Source organism: Equus przewalskii, chromosome 25, assembly GCF_037783145.1.
Source record: "Equus przewalskii isolate Varuska chromosome 25, EquPr2, whole genome shotgun sequence".
NCBI classification, from domain to species: Eukaryota; Metazoa; Chordata; class Mammalia; order Perissodactyla; family Equidae; genus Equus; species Equus przewalskii.
This window is the reverse complement of record NC_091855.1, coordinates 20,818,546-20,838,800: the sequence shown is the minus strand read 5'-3', so window position 1 is coordinate 20,838,800 and position 20,255 is coordinate 20,818,546. Positions and strand designations below refer to the sequence as shown.

Genomic DNA, 20,255 nt, shown 5'->3' with positions numbered 1-20,255 from the left:
CCACACATTGCTCAACCTGCTTTAGGAGAGAAGAAGCACTTCTAATCAAGAAAACCGAGCAAGTTCACTTCCTCGTTTCTCTCTGCAGGCTCAAGCACGGCTTGGCTACAACTGCAGCAATCCTGCAGGAACAGGCACACGGTGTTCAACGCCATCATTTTGGTCTGATGAGAGGTTCGAGTCCTGATTCCAACAGGAAGAAGCAGAAAAACAATGAGAGAAAAAGCATGGAGTCAGACAGGCCTGGGTTAGAGTCCTGGTGCAGTCACTTGCCACTTGTGTGGCCTTAGCAGAGTCACTTATCCTTCCAGCTTCTAGTTTCTTCATCTGTGAAAAATAAGTACCTACCTCATAGAGTTAAAGAGATAATGCATATAAAGTGCTTAGCACAGTGCCTAGTACAAAGTAGACACTCAATTAATGTCAGACGCTTTATTATGAAGGACAGGTATGGTATTGTCAATAAAAAGAAATGAAGAGCAATAGTTTTAAAAGACTATGAAAACTGACAAAACGTAGAAAGGAAATTCTTTTCAATTTAGCAAGCCTGTACTTTATAACTAAACTACATCATGTAGTTTATAGCACAGAGAATGGAGATGACTTCTGGCTGGGGAAGCAGGGGGTTCTTCATTCATTTATTTATTCAAAAAATATGTATTGAGTGCACACTATATACCAGGAGGGAAAATTTTGGTGAAAAAATGGACATGGTCCTTATCCTCAATCAAGTACCTTACAGTCCAGTAGAATCAGCACATTTATGGAGTACTACCCATGGGTCAGGTTCTGAGGCAGCAAAGGACACTGCCTTGAAAGACCTCACTGTCTATTAAAGAAAACAGCTGTCTGAACATACACAGTGTCATGAGCGAAACGGCGTGCATACAAGTGAGTGGCATCTATGTTGAGCCTGGACGGATGCCTAAGCTTAGACATGGTAACCGGGGAACATTTCCCATGAGAAGATAGCGTAGACGAAGGCATGGAGACTAACAGAAAACCTGGCTGCACTGCACAAAACACACGTGATGGGAGACAGACAGACTGGAGAAGTAGCCTGGAGCCAGGTTCTAAATAAAGGCTTTGAATAACATTAAATAGCGTGGGCTTCATGTCGTAGATAACAGGAAGCCCCCTTGAGATTCTTGAGCAGAGGAGTATTATTCTTAGACTTGTGGTTTAGAAAGATTCCTTTAGAGCCAAGACTAGGGTGAACAGGAGGAGACTGGCCAGGAGACCATTTAGGAGGTAACTGCAGCTGTCCAGCTGAGAGATAATTAGGGCCTTAAGCAGGACAGTGGATGTGAAAGTGAAACAGAGAAGATATACATCAGAGACATTAGAAAGTCAGAATCAACAAGACTTGGCAACTGCCTGGATGTAGAGAGAACGAGGAAGCAAAGAAAGACAACGATAAACCAAAGGCTCCAGAGCTAAATCCCTAGGGGAGTCGCAGAGTCACCAACATAGAGAGGAACAAAGGGAGGAGAACAAATAAGTTTTAGGTATGTTGAATATTTTTTTGAGTATTTTCAAAATATGTCTAATATTTTGGATGCTGGTAATACAGTTAGGTGGAAACGTCTAGCAGGCAGTTGGAAATTTGGACCTGGCACTCAGCAAAGAGGTTCAAACTGAAGAAACATATTTGGGAGAAATCCATGGAACGGTACTAGATAAAGCTATGGGAAGAGAAAATTCACCCAAGGGGAAACTATAGAGAGAAAAACAGTTGTGTTGTGCCCTGGAATTGACAGGTATATTGAAGGACACCTGTGAAGAGCAGGGAACAGCAGGTGCCCAGGTATCATCCCGCCCTCCTCAGTCAGAGACTCTGCGGGTGTCAGCTTTACATATCTGAGGCTTATATACCAGTGGCTTTTTAAAAACTGTTGAAAATGGATCTGCTTTTTAGAGGAAAGAGGAGTAATTTCAGGAATTACTGAAAGGTTGGAGAAGCTAAGGGAAGTTTTTGTGTAGGAGGTCGTCAATAATAGTGCCACATGCTAAAGGAGGATGAGGATTAAAAGCAGGTGGCCGAAGCTGGCAATTCCAAGGTCATCAGTGACCTTTGAGAGAGAGTTGGACAAATGGCAAGAGATGAAGTCAGACTGCAAGAGTAAGTGTGGAGGTAGAGGGGGAGGGGGTTTGGGGGTAGGAGGTATGTCACTTTAAGAGAAGCTTGGGAGCACATAAAAGACAAGAGCTTGAGAGGTTGGCAGGGCAAAAGAAAGGTTATTTTAGAACAAGAAACCATGCAGTAGGCCAAGTAACTAAGAAAAATTAGGGGTTTAAAGTCTCGAGAGACGTAGAAGAGTTAGAAAATTCGATAGGATCTAGGTCCTAGAGTAGAGAGGCACAAGAGTCCAGGAGGAGAATTAGTCCTGATACTAAAATCATCCCGTCTTAAAGACAAGGAAATGAAGGTACAAGGAGGTTAAGCGACTTGTCAAGGTCTCACTGACTCAGGAGCTTCTGCTTTTTCCATTTATCCTTTTCTGTCTCTAGAAATGGGAAATAGTAATGCATATGATACAAAGAAGAGTAACTTTTTCTATGAAAAAAGAATACAGAACCAAAGAGAAGCTAGGCTTAGAAAACCACCAGAAACTCAGAACACAAACGTACAGCAGTTAAACGTGTCTCGATAAGCTAAGGAGGCAGGAAGAGAGCTTCCAGTGCCCAACAGCCAAGCCTGTGATAAACGGGGTGCCATCTGCCTCAGTTCGAGAGAACATCTGTAACTATTTCAAAAATTTAGCTCCCTCTCTGCCAATTCCACCTTCAAGCTGGAATTTCTGAAATTGGGATTCACTCAAGGTCCACTGTGGACCCTGAAGAAATTAGCACGACTACGATGGTAGCTGCTGAAGCAGAAGAAACGACAGAGAATTCCCCTGTATACGAATGGGTGTGAATGAGTAATCGGTGTGAAGCGAACATTCTATACCTCAGCATAGACCCTTCTCTAGGACTATCAGGGCAAGGGGCAACAAAGGAAAGAAACTGAATGGCTTTCTTTTCCATTCTCCATCTAAATGAAAAATGTGAGAAGCAAACGTGTCTCCTCCCTCCTACGTATCTGTCAGCACATTTCCAGGAGGCCTGGCCACATCCTGGGCACTGGCTGGCTGGGGAACAGAGACTGACACAGCACATTCGTCCGCCTTGGAGCCCTCGCCTGGGTGGTCTGCTGTTATCCCTTTGATTAAACTCCCAGGCTGGAAGAGCTGGAGCTGCTCCTAATGATAGCTGGGTCCTGAAATCTCACACTCGCCTGCACAGAGCGGGCCAGTGCTCCCTGATTCCCTGCCTCCCACTCCTCACCACAGAGCTGGGCTAATTCGCCACATTCTTCTGTTCGCTAACAGCAAAAACCACCAAGCGCTATGTCTGTGCAGAGCTGCAGTTCTGAGAGGAAAGCACACCTCTCGCAGCACTGTGAGGCAGAGATAGGCAGACCTTACACTGAAGCTCGACTCCAGCACCCTGTCAGCTACCTCAGTGCTCTTCCCCAGAGGCGAAAGATGCTTCTAGAAAGCCCTGCTTTCAAGGAGGTAGACAGTAATTTCCAAAGGATCTCATTCCCAAAAGATAACCAGCCTCTCACGTGCCAAGGGAAAGAACTAAATTTGACCTACTCTCTGCTCAGACTTGTAAGGTATCAGTTGAATAACTCTATGTTAAAAACATGTATCTCTTCACTTTTCAAGCATACTTGTGCTGGCACAATTCTGAAGTGGCCAGTGTGGTCACTTCATGTGGCAGGGAAAGTCTGATATTCTTATGTGTTCTAGGATATAAACAAAGTTAAATCATTGCAGAGGTAGTAAAAGTCATTAGAAGGTAAATGAGGTTCTGTTTTCAGCCATACAAATTCGTAAGAGTCTAACGTCTAACGTAAATTCTGGGTAACTCAAAGTTTTATCATCAAATTTTTGGGTTGTCAGAGTACTTTGCTTCTTTATTTCTGGCTAGTTAGCTTTTCCCCAGCATGTTCACCAGTGAGCAGGGAGGAAAAAGGGGTGACACTGCTTCATCCTCTAATCCATCCTCCTGCCAGCTACGTGGACTGTCGCCAGGGCTCCCCATCGTCACTGCGATGGAGGGCAAGTTCCTTCACAGGGCACTCAAAGCTCTCTGGAATCAGCTCAACTTCTCCTCCAGGTTCCCTGCGGACTCCCTAGCCTCCAACACCACTACCCAGCTTGCTGTTTTCCCACATACACACACGCCAGCTTTCATTCTGGATCCCGCCCTACCCTTCTTCTGCCACCCACCTGTCTACTTTGAAGATTCAGTTTAGGTGTAATCTCTTCCACGAGGGCTGCTTTGGGCTGCTTCTCACGCCTACCCACAGGCTGGGTTAGGTACCCCTTTTGGTGGTTTTGCTATTCCCTAGAAATCTCTGTCATGCGTATTCCATGATTTTATTATCACGTGTTTATGTGGCTGTTACCCTCACCAGATTGTTAGTTATTTCATGCTGAGGACTATTGCTTATGGCTTAGTACCAAAGTCTGGAACACTCTGAAGAGCTTAACAAAATGTTTTTGAATGAATAAATAGAACAAACACATCTGAATGAAAAGTTTTATGGATAATGCCACTAAAAACTTTAATGGAACTGTACCATAATTCTGGTAGCTGAAGTCCCAAAAAAAAAAAAACAAAAAAACTTTAATGGGCTAAGTAGTTGAAATGATAGATAAAATGATTTTTCAGAAATAGCCAAGGATTTCAATTTTTTATACTCATCTTCCAAAATAGCATAAATAATTTAAAATCAGCTTTCCTCATTTAATAGGTCTCTTAACACTCCACAGAAAAAAATGTAAAGATATACCAGAGCTTACATGCTATAATTAAAGCAATGCTCAGAGAAAAATTCACAGCTGTAAATATAGTAAAAAACAAGAATGAATGAAAGTAAATAAATTAAGTACCCAACTCAAGATATTGGGAGGAAATAACAACACAAAACTAGGGAGAGCAGAAGGAAGGAGATTAAAGATAAAACAACAAAATAATCAATTAGAAAACAAGTGAATGAATAAATATATCCAGAATTATCTTATCAAAAAAAGGGAAGGGGAAAAGAAAATATTCATTAAGCCTATTGGATATATGAAAAAAAAAAAAGAAAACACAAAATAGGAATTGAAAATAAGGAAATAATCTCAGGTAAGAGGAAATCAAAAGCATTTAAAGTGATAACTGGACACAAGGTTGCTTCTGACGCAGCTGAGTGTGAGCTTTCATTCTTCAAATCCAGAGAGAAGGGCAGAGCCCCCACCACTTCCTGTCTGGATGCCCCCCTCTCACCAGAAAGCCATGGACACTTTGTCACTTGCCTCAGTGAGTAAGAAACTAGAGGAGTGAGTAAGAAACTTTCTTCCAAACATAGCTAGAAGAAAAAGGAAACAGCTAGTAAACAAATATACTAGAGCTGATATTAAGCCATTATAACACGCTATTAGTTATTTACCAGAAAAAGAACAATAAAAGGCAGAATTTTCCAAATTCCAAATTAAGGAATTATTTTCTCTGAGGGGAAGAGGCCAAATAACATATAATTGAGCTTTTCATATTTTATTTTGGTAACACTATATTTTATCCAAAAACCTATTTCAAATCAAATTAGAAATCATTTATTATTGAAAGTTGTTTATGGTTGAAATAATATTTTCCAAGCATATGGCATTTTGACCCAACAAAGAGGTTTTTGCACACCATCTTCATGACCCTGTTGTATTTTCCCTATGAACAAATAAAGACTGTAAGGTTGAGAGAAGTTGAGTGAATTGCCCAAGATCACACAGCTAGTAAGTGGAAGAAGTAGGCAGGTCATTAGATGGCTAATCCAGCTCTCTTTCGACTACTCTGCCCTGCTCATTACATACAGCAGCAGCTCCCTCACTATTGTACCAGGCACTAACCACCCTGTCAGCAAGACTCTAAAAGTTAAGACTGACATCTAATGGCAAGTTCAGATCCCTACGAAGAGAGGTCTGATGGACTTTTAATTCACTGGCACTGAAATTCTTCTTAGATAAGAAAGATGGACTGAAGGGGGATGACTTCCCAACTAGGATACAATCACCCTGGATTTCACGGCATCAGAATCCTGCCATTTTGCAAGCTTTGCAGTCTACCAAATGACAGGAGTTGAAAACATGTAAAGACTAATATTAGCTAAGTTTTTTACTACAATTGCAAAGAAAATTTCTCAATGTCTTGGTGCTTCTAGCTACTCATGTATAAATCGGAAACATACTCTAGTCAATGACCCAATGAAAAAAGTGTCGCAAATCACTGGCCCTACCTTCATTGTAGCTACTTCACATTTCAAAATTCCTTTCCATTCTACCATGGTCACCATGTTCTAGTCCCTCTATTCTATCACTAAGATCTAACTATCCAACTCCCTTCAAGTCTCAACATGCCACGTAAGACTCCTTGCTTCCTACATCACACTAGTCCTCCTCACCCACTTGCTTCAAACTATTAAGGATTTAAAAAATAATCTGAATTCTGGTCCCAAACTTTATACAGAGAAGTAGGGCACCACCAGGGAGCAGTGTGTTGCCTACTTTAACATGCGCCTGAAGTAATTTTCAGCTTCACTTTTTTCTAGACTTCGTTGTCACTACAGAGTTGCCACCAATTAAGGAATTCGGCACAACACAGATATAGCAAAATAAAACTGTGGAGTTAAATTATGATGATTCCTTTGGAGAAGTTTGTTGCTATTTTGCATTAAGGAAAAGGAGAAAATACGGCTTCTACTTCCAGTTAAACACCATAGGGGTAAACAGCAAGAAGGGCAAAAAGAACCCCAAAGTTCTTGAAAATTTCATCTAACTTCACTGTGTTGTAAGCTTGTTATTAGACATATAACAAAGTCAAAATCCTGGTATCCATCCAGCTTGCCGGATGACCTTGATTACATCACTTCTTTCAGCCTCAGTTTCCCTCATCTGTAAAATGGGGAGAAGGATGTGTGCTGGATAAGAGTGTATTGAAATAATTCATTAACTAGTACCCAGAAAACATCCTAAGGTCATGAGATGAAAGGTAGTACAGTAAAAAAAAAAAAAAAAGAAAGTAAAAGGTAATGTTATGGCATTCTGGTAAAAAGATTTATAAGACTAGAACTCACTGGAAAATTTTACCAAGGAAGAAGTTATTTTTAAAGATCCTTTAAAAGTATATTTACAGCTGAACATTCAAGTCTATTTATCCATGAAGTAAGTACATCAGAGCCTTAGCAGACTTAACTTTGCAATACCTGTAACAGAAACTCTTTCTTTAAAGCTGAAGAGGAACATTTTCATTCTTTAGCTTGAAACTCACTAACACTCATTCAACAGTCACCAGTCTCTGGGAAGTCATAAAGACAGGGGAGGACAGAGTACCCTGTTGTTAATCCTCTCCTCGGGTCCAAAGAGCTCTTGGGCTCCCCAAACCGGTTGTCCATACCTGCTGGGTGAGGAGACTGATGTGCGTGGACGGCGAATACTGCCTTGCTGCCTGCTTCTCAGCCAGCCGCTGAAGTTCGGCCGTCACCATGCTTTGGTTGTATCGTTTGCTGTGCGAAGAACCATCTTCTCCCTCCTTTTGTGTTTTGGCTACTCCTGAATGCTGCTTGTTTGGATGGCATGAACCTGCTAAAAAAGAGAAAAGTTTTCCCCTCTTAGGAAAAAAGCCCTGAAAAACTCAGGATGATGACAGAGAAGTCTCAGCCCACAGACACTTTACTGAATCCTAGGGATCTGCGACAACCTAAGGAGCAATAAACTATCTACAGATGCTCACCAAAACAAAACTAAATCCCTACCCGTACCCTAGAAACTGGTCCTACCGCCAAATTGTGACATGCATTTATGAATGTGTTTTTGCTCACTACGAATGCCTCACAAAAAAGAATTTTTGTCATATGTAGCAGGGAACAATCAATCCCAGAATTTACTAACCTTAATGAATAAAAAATGTAGCCTTGAAACTCATAATTCTTGTTTTTCTTGTTATGTGACTGTACTTGTTAGTCTATGACATCGCGTGTCAAATCATCCACAGCCCTTCTTACAAAGCTCAAAAAGGAAGTAGCGATAAAAGCAAAACTGAGTGTATTTAGAAAAACAGCAATAATCTTATATCATCAAACAACTGATTTTCCTTTCAGATTTAAATTTTCTTCTTTCAACTATAATATCAGAGAGTTCTATTATTTCTGAGCACTGAAATTTTGGCAGAAAGAAATTCATATAAAATGAAAGTTTATATTTTTTTAATGATAAAAGTCATACATCTCATTGGAAAAAAATTAAAAACTGAGAAAATTAGAAACATTATAATGTGTTTTCTTTCTGTCTTATTAACGTTTAGACAACCATGGTCATTTTATATATACAATTTGGTGACACTGCTTTAAAAAGTCTGTAACAGGGGCTGGCCCCATGGCGTAGTGGTTAGGTTCGGTGTGCTCTGCTTCGGCAGCCTGATTTTGCAGGTTCGGATCCTGGGCACCGACCTACACCACTCATCAGCTATGCTGTGGTGGCAACCCACATACCAAATGAAGGAAGACTGGTATAGATGTTAGCTCAGGGCGAATCTTCCTCAAGCAAAAAAGAGGAAGACTGGCAACAGACTTAGCTCAGAGCTAATCTTCCTCAAAAAAAAAAAAATCTCTAACAGATTTTTCCATGTTTCTTATATTATTTAATCCATACAAAATACTATTTATAAGAGATGAAGTTATAAAACATACTATAATGAACATCTATGAACTTACTGCCCAACCCAAGAACCACACACCAATTAACATGCATCAACCCAGGTGCTCCTCCTCATCCCTAATCTCCCCTTTCATTCATCCCCTTCCTTTTTTAAAATATACTTCTGTCTTATGTATTTGTGTGTGCTTGCATACTTAAACAAAACACTAGTTAATTTTGCTTGTTTTTGAGCTCTACAAAAATGGCATCCTACTTAGTAGTTTCCTGGGACTTGCTTATTATTCAGTACCATACTTCCACAATTCATTCTTTCCAAGTATAGCTGAAATTCACTAATTTTTTCTGTTTTGAATTCCATTTTGCAAATACACTACAACTCATTTTTCTATTCCCCTACCAATGGGTATTTTGATTATTTCAAGCTTATTGGTATTATAAACAGTGTAGTCGTGAACACTCTTGCACACATCTCCTGGTGCACATAATGAAGAATTTCTCTTGTGCATATGCCTAGGAGTGGGATTGTTGGGTCATAGGGTATGTGAATTTAAACAAATTTACGTGATAATGTCAAATGGTAATTTTTACACTCCCACACATTTTCAGTTCCTACTGATTCACATCTTCTCCAACACTTAGTATTGTCAAGCATCTTAATTCTTCCCTCTTTTAGGTGTAAAATCTCACGGTAGTCTTCATTTACATTCATCTGATTAATAACGTTGTTGAGCACCTGTTACCTCTTTTCTGATATCACTGATAATTTTTCTATTGGGTTGCCTTTTTCTTATTGATTTATAGCAGTTTTGCTTATGTTTTTACTTTTGCTTCCTATCATAAAATCTTAAACATGGTCTCCTTTATTTTATTCTAGAAGTTTTAAGTTTTGCATCTGAAACTGATTTTACGCATAGTGCAAGGCAGGGATCTAATTTCACTTTTTTCCTGTATGGATAACCAATTATCCCAGCACTATTGAGAAATCCCTCCTTTTCCACTATCTACAATGTCACCTCTGTCAAATGTCAAAGTTTCACCTATTTGGGTGATTCTTTCCAACTTTCTATTCTGTTCCACTGGTCAGTGTGCCTGTACCCTTTCCAATACTATACTATCTTAGTTAACATAGCTTTATGTTAAGCCTTAATAAGACACTCCTCCACCTTTTCTTCTTCAGTATATTCTCACTATTCTTGGTCTTTTGCCTTTTCATTATCATTTTAGAATAGGTTTGTCAAGTACAATAACAAACCTGTTGAGATTTTGGTTGGAATTGCATTGAATCCAGAGATTAATCTGATTACAAACATTTATGATATTGAGTCCACCTATCCATGCACAAAGTCTATTTATTCATTTATTTAGGTTTTCTCTAATGTCTCTCAACAAAGTCTTATAAAAGTCTTTCCTAAATTTATCCCTCAATAGCTTATAGTTTTTATGCTATTGTAAATGACGTTTTTTAAAACATTGTTTCCTTGGTGATGATGGTTGCACAATAATGTGAATATACTTAATGCCATTGAACTGTACACTTAAAAATAGTTAAAACGGTAACTTTTTTTTTAAGACTTTATTTCTTTCCTTTTTCTCCCCAAAGCCCCCTGGTACACAGTTGTATATTCTTTGTTGTGGGTCCTTCTAGTTGTGGCATGTGGGACGCCGCCCCAGCGTGGCCCGACGAGCAGTGCCATGTCCGCGCCCAGGACCCGAACCAACGAAACACTGGGCCGCCTGCAGTGGAGCGTGTGAACTTAACCACTCAGCCATGGGGCCAGCCCCTGAAATGGTAACTTTTATATTATGTCTATTTTACTACAATTCAAAAAAAAATTGCTAGCTCTTTGTTGTTAATATATAAAAAAAGCTACTGATTTTTAATACTGCTCTTATGCCATCTTTGTTGTTAATATATAAAAAAAGCTACTGATTTTTAATACTGCTCTTATGCCATCTATAGAAATACTAATTATTTCTAAAATCTATCTGTAGATTATTTTCAGTGCCCTATGTAGATATGTATTATCTGGATATAAACAAATTTCATTTCATCTTTTATTATCCTCATGTTTTTTATTTCTTTTTCTTATCTTATTATTCTGGCTATGACCTCCAGTAAAACACTGAATAGAAGCAATGTTAGTGGGCGCTCTTTTCTTGCTCTTAACATTAAAGGGAATGTTTTCAACATTTCCCCATTTACACTGATACCTCTTGCAGGATTTTGGCAGATAGCCTTTTTCAAGTTGAGGGTCTCCTGCTCTTTCTAGTATGCAAGAGTTAGCAAAGAATTTTATCAAGAGTTAGCAAAGAATTTTATCAAATTCTTTTTCTGCATCTACTAAGATGATGAATATAGGTTTTCTCCTTTAATCTGCTGACGTGGCAAATGACATTTATAGATTTCCTAATGTTAAACCCCCCCATATTCCTTGGATAAAGTTGCTCATGGTATCCCATCTTTTTCATATGTTGCTAGAATTAGTTGGTTTATATTTTGATTAGAATTTTTGCATTTATGTTCATAAACAAAACTGGTCTATAATTTTCCCTTCTAATATTGTCCTTAACTGGCTTTGTTATCAAGATTAAACTAGCCATACATAATGAGTTAAGGATTACTGTCTCTTTTTTCATTCTCTAGAAGAGTTTAAGATTGGAATTATCTGCCCCTTAAAAGATCATTAAAACTTACCTATAAAACTATCTGGGCCTCATGTTTTCTTTGTGAGAAGATTTTTAACTACTGTATCAATTATTTTAATACTTATAGGACTATTCAGGCTTTCTTCCTCTTCTCAACTTTACTTAAGTTATACTTCTTTAGGCATTCATCCATTTTGTATAAGTTTTCAATTTTATTGGAATAAAGTAGTTAACAGTATTCTATTAATTTTGTCACCTGTGCTATATTTTCTGTCTGCTTTTCCATTCCTTCTATTATTTATGCATGTTTTCTCTCTTTTCTTGATCACTCTCACCAGAGGTTTGTCCAACTTATTATGCTTCTCAAAGAACTTTCTGGTTTTGATATTTCCTCTACTGTACTTTATTTTTGAATTCTGTGATTTTTGCTCTTATTAAGTTCTCTTTTATTTAGATTTATGATACTGTTGTTTTTATAATGTCTGAAATCCGATATTTAGCACATTAATCTTCAGCCTTTCTTCTTTTCAAATGTATTTAAGGAAGTAAATTTCCCTCCAAATACTGCCTTTCATGTTCTCCACACATTTGGACATGCAGCTTTTTCACTATCATTCAATTCTAATTCCTGTAAATTTATTTCCATTATGATTTCTTCTTCAACTCTTTTAAATTTTGAAAGACATGACAATTTGTTATATATTTCTTTGTTACTGACATTCAATTTAATTGGAGTGTGGACAGAGAATGTGGCTTTATGATACCAATTCTTTAAAATTTGTGGTCTTATTTTATGATGTAGGATATGACCGGTTTTTATAAATATATCATGTGTGCTTGAGAAGATATTTTCTCTAATTTTGGGTACACAGTCCTATGAATAATCACTAGACAAAACTTATTATCTTGTTCAAATCCTCTTTATCTTTGCTGATTTAAAAAATCTACTTGGGGGCTGGCCCCATGGCCGAGTGATTAAGTTCATGTGCTCCGCTTCAGTGGCCCAGGGTTTCAGTTCGAATCCTGGGTGCAGGCATGGCACCACTCATCAAGGCATGCTGAGGCAGCGTCCCACATGTCACAACTAGAAGGACCCGCAACTAAAACTATGCAACTATGTACCGGCAGGCTTTGGGGCGGAAAAGGAAAAATAAAATCTTTAAAAGAAAATCTATTTAGTCTATTAATAACTGATAGAAGTATGCGGAAATCTCCCACTAAGACATCAGATTTGTAGATTTCTCCTGTAACTGTATCAATTTTTGTTTTATATATTTGGAGCTTATTTTATTAGGTGAACTTAGAACTGTTTTGTCTTTCGGCAGAACTGAATCTTTTGTTTTATGTAATTACTCTCTGTATCTGTAGGAAAATTTTATATCTTAGAGTCTATGTTAGCAGATATTAATATAGTTAGACCATCTTCCTTCTGGTTGGTATTTACATGGTATTTCTTTCTTGATCCTTTTACTTTCAGTCATCCATGTCCTTATCTTTAGGTTTATCTCTCTCTGGTAAACAACATATAGTTGGATTTCTAAAACATTCAATCTGACACTCTTCTAACAAGTTCAACCCATTTATGTTTATTTGATTTCTTAATAAATTGGGGCTTGGTTTAGCATCTTTTAAGTTTCCATGTCTCTTGCATTTTCTAAGCTTCTTGCTTGTACGCTTCTATGTTTGTGGGTTTTCTCCCCCTCAATCCATTTTTCTTCTTCCTGTATGTTTAGAATTTCTGTATTTTATCCATTTAGTGGTGACTTTTGAAAGTTGATACAGTATATTTATCTTTAAAAAGTCTAAAGTTAAATAATATTTTAATCTCATTCCAAAACTATTCAATCACCATGGAAAAATTTGACTCCAATCACTTATAGGCTATTATTGTTGTCTACTACACTGTTGTTGACTATACATACATTGTTATCTATATATTGTTGTCTACTATTGTTTAAGCAATTTGGAATATGATGTCTGACCACAGTGGAAATAAGCTAAAGGCCAATTACAAAAAGTAGAGAACGTAAACTATCTGAAAATGAAACAATATACTTATAAACAATCCATGGGTCAAACAAGAAATCACAACAGAAACTAGAAAATATTTTTGAAGTGACTAGCTGCTTCTATTCTCTATTCCTCTCTGGGAAAGGATGAAAAAAGAAGGTTTAAAAAAAAGTTTTGATGACAATATAGGGTACTGGCAACACTGATCTTTTATTGAACTTCTCATATGGAAGAAAATAGTCCAAACTAGAAGACTATTATTATTATTATTATTATTATTGATTTTAGAAGATTAAATCCCAAAAGTAAACACCCAGAACTAGCATAGACACACATATATGCACATATTCATATTTATGATTTATTAAACTGGACCATTAACACCTCTGATTCAAGCTGTATACTATAATATCCATTTCATTTGAAATCAGATACTGATTAAAAAATATAGATTGGCTATATAGAAAACATAGCTTAGCTGTAACTCACCTTAACAAGGATATTACTAAAGTGTTTAAAAACTTGACTGATGTTAAGATATTCCCCAAACTAATCTACAGATTCAGTGCAATCCCTATCAAAATCCCATCTATTTTTGCAAAAATTGACAAGCTGATCCTGAAGTTCATCTGAAAATGCAAGGGATCCAGAACGCCTAAACAATACAAAAAAGAAGAACAAAGTTGGAAGAATCACCCTCGGTGATTTCAAAACTTACTACAATGCTACGGTAATCAAGACAACGTGGTACCGGCACACAGACAGACATATAGATCAGTGGAATAGAATTGAGACCCCAGAAATAAACCCTTACATTTATGATTAAATGATTTCTGACAAGAGTGCCAAGAATATTCAACAGGGAAATAATATTCTTTTAACAGGTGGGGCTGGGACAACTGAATATCCACAAGCAAAAAAAATTAAGATAGACCTTTATGTGACACCATGTACAAAATGAATTCAAAATGGATAAAAGACCTAAATGTAAGAGCCTAAACTATAAAATTCTTAGGAAAAACATACACATAAATCTTTGCAACCTTGGGTTAGGCAAACTTTTTTTAGATACGATACTAAAAGTACAAGCAACAATAAAAAAATAAATAAATTAGACTTCATCAAAATTAAAAACTTTTGCGCTTCAAGGAAATGAAGTGACAACCAACAGAATGGGAGAAAATATTTCTAAATCATGTATCTGACAAGGTACTTGTATCCTGAACATATGAAGGACACTTACAACTCAACAATAAAAAGCCAAATATCCTAATTTAAAAATGGGCAAAGGATGTGAATAGACATTTACCCAAAGAAGGTATACAGATGGCCAATAAGCACTTGAAAAGATGCTCAACACTATTAGTCATCAGGAAAATGCAAATGATAACCACAAAAATGAGATACTATTTCAAACCCACCGGGATAGGCAAAATAAAAAAAAAAAACAGACAATAATAAGTGCTGACAAGCTTATGGAGAAACTGGAACCTTCATACATTGCTGGTGGTAAATTGGTGTACTCACTTTGGAAAACGGTTTGGAAGTTCCTCAAAAAGAGGAACCATAAAGTGACCATATGACCCAGTAATTCCACAACTAGGTATATACCCAAGAGAGATGAAAACACAGGTCCACACAAACACTTGTACAAGAATGCTCAAAGCAGCATTATTTATAACAGTCAAAAAGTGAAAACAACCCAAACGTCCATCAACTGACAGATGGATAAACAAAATGTGGTATATCCATCCAACGGACGATCATTCAGCCACAAAAAGGAATGAAGTACTCATATATGCTACAAGATGGATGAACCCTGAAAACATTACGATAAGTGAAAGAAGCCATTCACAAAAGAACACCAATCATATGATTCCACTTATATGAAATGTCCAGAATAGGCAAATCTACAGACAGAAAGTCATTTAATAGCTGCCAGGGCCAGCGGGAGGAGAAAATGGAAAGTGACTGTTAATAGGTATGGGGTTTCTTTGGGGATAATGAAAATGTTCTACAATAAAATAGTGGTGTTGGTTGCACAATACTGTGAATATACTAAAAAACACTGAATTGTACACTTTAAAGGGGTGAATTTTATGGTATGTGAATTATATTTCAATAAAGCTGTTATAAAAAAGAGGGAAGAAACTTGAATGATATATGAGTCTACTTCATTTAAAAATAAGATACCATATTTTAAGAATTTTTTGGTTATTTATTCAGGTCATACTTGAGTTTACCCTGAAAAATAAAAATACTAACCTGTCTGATGTCAGGAATAACTATTTGAATCTGAAAGAAGACACATGGCACACTCATAGGTCTATGATTATCTGTGATTGGAAATCTGCTGACTAGACTGCAAGCTCCTAGTAAACAGAAGCCTTGTCTTATTCATCTTTTTATCCCCAGCACCTAAAAGAAGTCCTGTTTCATTTCATATCAAAGGATGCTACTGGACCAAATGCAAGACTCTTCCTTAGTCGCATCAGAACAATGCAGCCTGTGTCCCTTTACCTTTCGAAAGAAAAGGCAAAGGGAAGAGATGACATTCTTTTTTTAATGGGGCTGGGGAGGAGCTGACATTGCAGGCTGCCTTTCATTTTCTCACTCACCTGCCTTTGCTGAAGAGGGACGAGACAGTTTCTGGCTATAGATGTGTGCAGCACTTTGGAAAGAGGAAAAGGGACCAATGGTGTAACTGCCTGATCGACAGCGTGGCAGGCCAGCGGGGCTTGGTATGCTCTGTGTTCCAGGACGTATAGAGGGAGAAGCACTGTCAGGGACGGTGCTCAGTAAAATTGTTGGCTGGTGAGGCATGCTGGGGATAGCTGGAGGGATCTGAGATAAAGAAGAATGGTGGCCAGGCCCTGCTGAGAGGTCAGAGGTTGTAACAACAGATGAAAAATGGGTGTTGGGAATTTTCTGCAGAAGAGTAGCAGTAGGACCAGAGAAAGCAGCAGAGGAAGAATTGGTATAGACTAATTTAGTCTCTTTTTCTGCTGAAGTGGTAAATCCTATTAAAATAAAAACAAACAAAAAACAGATCATTTTAGAAAAACTGACATTATATATAATCTCTATAAAACATGAAGTAAACATTTTTAAACATCAAAATAATCTTAGCATGAAACAGAAATCAAGAAAAATACAGACTTTAACGAGCATCCATCATGAACTTAATGAATTTTGCCTACTGCCACCACCTGGCAACAGAAATACTTCATTTTTAGTTCTTTCTAAAAGCTGGAGTTGGGACTACCTCCATCAACCAGAGCGAGAGTTTTACAAATGTCAGAGCATCAGGACAGTTTCAGGTAGTGACAGCTAACTCCTCTCCCTCTGCTTTTCACCCTTCTAGGAAAAAACAAAGTGCTCAGAATTTCTAAACACTAAGAAAGCGAACAATTCCTTGAAAGGAAAATAGGTTATCAGTAGATAAGAGGAAACTCTAATGGAAAAAGAAAAACAAAGAAAAAGAACTTCTTTAGGGTAACGTCTCGTGCTCTAGAATCATTTAATATCTGATGACTTTGTTTTTCTTTTGGGGACTTAGAGCTCAGCAAATCTATTTAGATTTCAAGTCACTCACGAGATAATTTATCAGAGTGAATTTCTGTTGCCTGTTGCTGTTTGGGTTGCTTTATTTTCACTTCTTCTGTTGTCTCAGGGTGATCTGAAATGAGAAAAAGATACTGACCTTGGGCTTTCCTACTAATCAAATGCTAAAGCATTGGTCTACATATAATTTTGTTTCCAAAATACAACACAACTAGTGATCAATGCTAGGAACCACTGCATATCTCACCACACTTTTTCAAGGATGGCCATAACCACAGTCCTGTTGAGTGGACAACCAACCACATGATTCTTAACTATCCCCAACCCCAGCTCCAGCTATCCGAACCAGGGAAAGATACTTAGACCCTGGGTAGCCATCCATGGACTGCCAACAAGCTAGGATATGCCTGGAAAAGAAAATAGGTAATGGCAGTCAGACACCTCTGCCAAGAATTCAGACTAAGTGAACTAAGAGACCAAGCTGGTTGGTGGTACCCAATGGAGCAAGGAAGTCTTAATATGTATGGAGCAGGGCAACTCCCAAGAGATAGAAAGAAGAGCCCCAGTATTTGTTGTTGATATTTGGATACCACAATAGTTCTGTATCGTAACATAAATCCTTGGTTTGACTTGAGTAAGCTGAGTGAGTTTACTTGAGATAAGCTGATCAACATATTCAATAACAAAATCACTCTAATAAATTAGGTTTTTTCTACCACAGAATTTTGAAACAGGATAGCCAGAGCTAATCACATATTTAGGTAAATGTTCCAAAATCTTTCTCAGGGGCTAGGTTCATACAAAAACTTAAGAAAGGCCATTTTACAGATCATCTTTCATAAGGACAGATTAATTCTCTTATCATCTGCACCAGCAGTGGTAAAACTGTCACATATTTGTTTGCTTATGTTTGAAATGAGTCTGGATATGATCAAACGTCATGTTTCCTTGAGGTCTTCCTACTGCCTCTCTGGGCAGTAGTTATTCTTGATAGGTATAGATCTTCTTATGTAAAGGCAGTCTCCAGAATTTCCAAGGACCCATCTGTACAAATAGGTGCAGCCAGTACATGCTGTTAGGGCTTCTCCATTACCGCCAGGGGAAAATTTCCATCTGAACGCCAGTCTAGGCCCTGACCTCCCTAGGTTAACACACTTTTCCCTACCCCAACCTCATTACAAAAACTCCTCAGCCTCCCTTTCCCAACACTGCTATAGGAGCTTCTCAGAGCATCCATCAACTTTTTTCCTGTATGTACTCACCCAACTTCATCCACTAGATGATAAAAGTTATGAAGTCGAGGACTATGACAGTCTTGGTCATTGTATACCTAGCAACTATCACAGTGTCTGACACATAATAGGTGCTCAGTAAAAATGTGTAGCAGGAATGAATGAACAGATGAATAAACTAGCTTCAGAACTCAGACAACCTAGGAAAGCTCAGAGGGCTGGACTCAGAAGGACTTCTAATAATACAATAATTCAATTATACAGTGAGCTAAATAGGCTTTTGTGGACTAGCCTCTGAATCTAAACAGGTTTTAAAACATTAACACTGTTTCTTCGGGAAAACTCACTCTACATTTTAAATGATCAATTATGCTGGCTATTTCCACAATGGACTGTGGTAAGCTTAAGAGCAGGGAACATGTCTCCATCTTTGAATCTAGTGCTTAGCACACGAACAAAATGAGTTTATTGATTACCTGTCTTACACTTCCATGTAGATTTTAAATGAATCTTACATTTAAAGCACAAAACTTTGTTTATAAGAGAGTATCACTGCAATTTTTTGATCACACGACATGAGCTGGTTTGGTCCACACCAACTCAAAAATGCCCCAGTCCTGGAGTTCCCCAGCCGTAAGAACTTTAGAAGTGCATGGGGACACTGGATTATCACACTGTCTGAAGTAAGCTAACAGCATTTAGGGCCTGGGACTAAGAATATTAGGCAACCCACCAGGTATAGAACAGTCCCACACAACAAAGAATTCTCCTACCCCGAATGCCAATGGTGGTGAGCTAGAGGAAGCAAAAATTTAATAAGTGAGAAATAATCATTAGGAGAGGCAGAAGGCCACAGATTAAGACCATAAGCTCTGAGTCAGGCCAACTAAGGTTCAAATTCCCGTGCCACCCCACGGTTAGTCAGTCTCTCTCAGCTTCTGTTTTCTCGTCTGTAAAGAAGTTTTATAATAGCACCTACTCCATATGGTTTTTGGAAGTAAAAAAATAATATCACAGCCAGCACATAGCAATGTAAGTGGCTTCCTAAATATTAGCTTATCATTAGCTTGTCTTGAAACACTCTCTGCTGTTAATTACCATGAAAAAAAATCAGACCACGTCCCTCTTCTGCTCTCAGGACAAAAATGTAATGCTTCCTCATCTCCCGCCTCTACATTGTACCATGTCACCACCTTGGAGTCTATTAGTGCTGAAGCAGAACATTATTGTTGGCTCTCCTTTACATATCTCATTATTTCACTTGTTCTTCTTAGTTTTCATTAATTAACCAACATACTTACCACCCTTTGCCCCGCTATCAGAATAGCTGTTGCTGTTTTTAGAACTTTTTGAGTGAGTCCCCAGGAAGACACTTGCAGACTTGTTTTTTTGGGTATAAAAAGTCAACACCTCCTCCAGTTCAGCCTCACTGAAATGAGGAGAGAAAGAATGATCAGAACAGAAGCCGTTCTGGAAAATCTTTCCACCAAATATTATTATGGAAGTAGAGTAAGCTGGAGAAGGGGAAAATGAAAAGCACAAGCTGAAAACCCCCTATTAAGAGACAGTTAAATAGGAATATAAATGAAGCAATCTAAAAAATTTACAGCATGCTAAAGCTTTATTCACTCCACAGTGAATTTTCTAGATCTACATTGTCCAATATGATAGCCACTAGACATATGTGACTATTTAAATTTAAATAAAATTAAATAAATGTAAACATTCTTTTCCTCAGTTATACTAGTCACATTTCAAGTACTCAGTGGCTACAACACAGAAAGCCCTATGGGACAGCCATGCTCTAGATAGATGTCAACAAACTGCAGACTGTGGGCCAGGCCTGACCAGCAGCCTGTGTTCGTCTGACTCCCAGCTAAGAAGGATTTTTATATTTTAATGAAGAGTTTTCTATAAACACCACATGTAGCCCGCAAAGTCTAAAATATTTATTATCTGGCCCTTCACAGTTTGCCCACTCCACTTCTAGATAATTAAAGTGTATTCACTTGTCATTTTAATTACCAGTGTCAGAAATAGAGAGACCCACCAATGTTAA

General features: G+C 38.0%; 1 protein-coding gene across 50 annotated transcripts in view; it reads right to left on the bottom strand.

Moving 5' to 3' along the window:
- Positions 1 to 20,255, bottom strand: part of TTLL5 (tubulin tyrosine ligase like 5) — a 280,660-nt gene that overhangs the window by 144,505 nt on the left and 115,900 nt on the right. For 18 of the 50 annotated variants that reach the window (XR_011532902.1, XR_011532901.1, XM_070593596.1 and 15 more), the window contains 4 exons: positions 19,498 to 19,625; positions 16,996 to 17,079; positions 16,019 to 16,420; positions 7,486 to 7,673 (listed from right to left, as the gene is read on the bottom strand). Coding sequence is in view for 48 of the 50 variants with exons in the window: in XM_070593596.1 (XP_070449697.1) it covers positions 7,486 to 7,673; positions 16,019 to 16,420; positions 16,996 to 17,079; positions 19,498 to 19,625 (802 nt within the window). In the remaining 2 variants the exon portion in view is untranslated. The remainder of the gene's footprint in view (positions 1 to 7,485; positions 7,674 to 16,018; positions 16,421 to 16,995; positions 17,080 to 19,497; positions 19,626 to 20,255) is intronic. The other 32 variants (XM_070593629.1, XM_070593640.1, XM_070593619.1 and 29 more) reach the window with 3 other exon arrangements.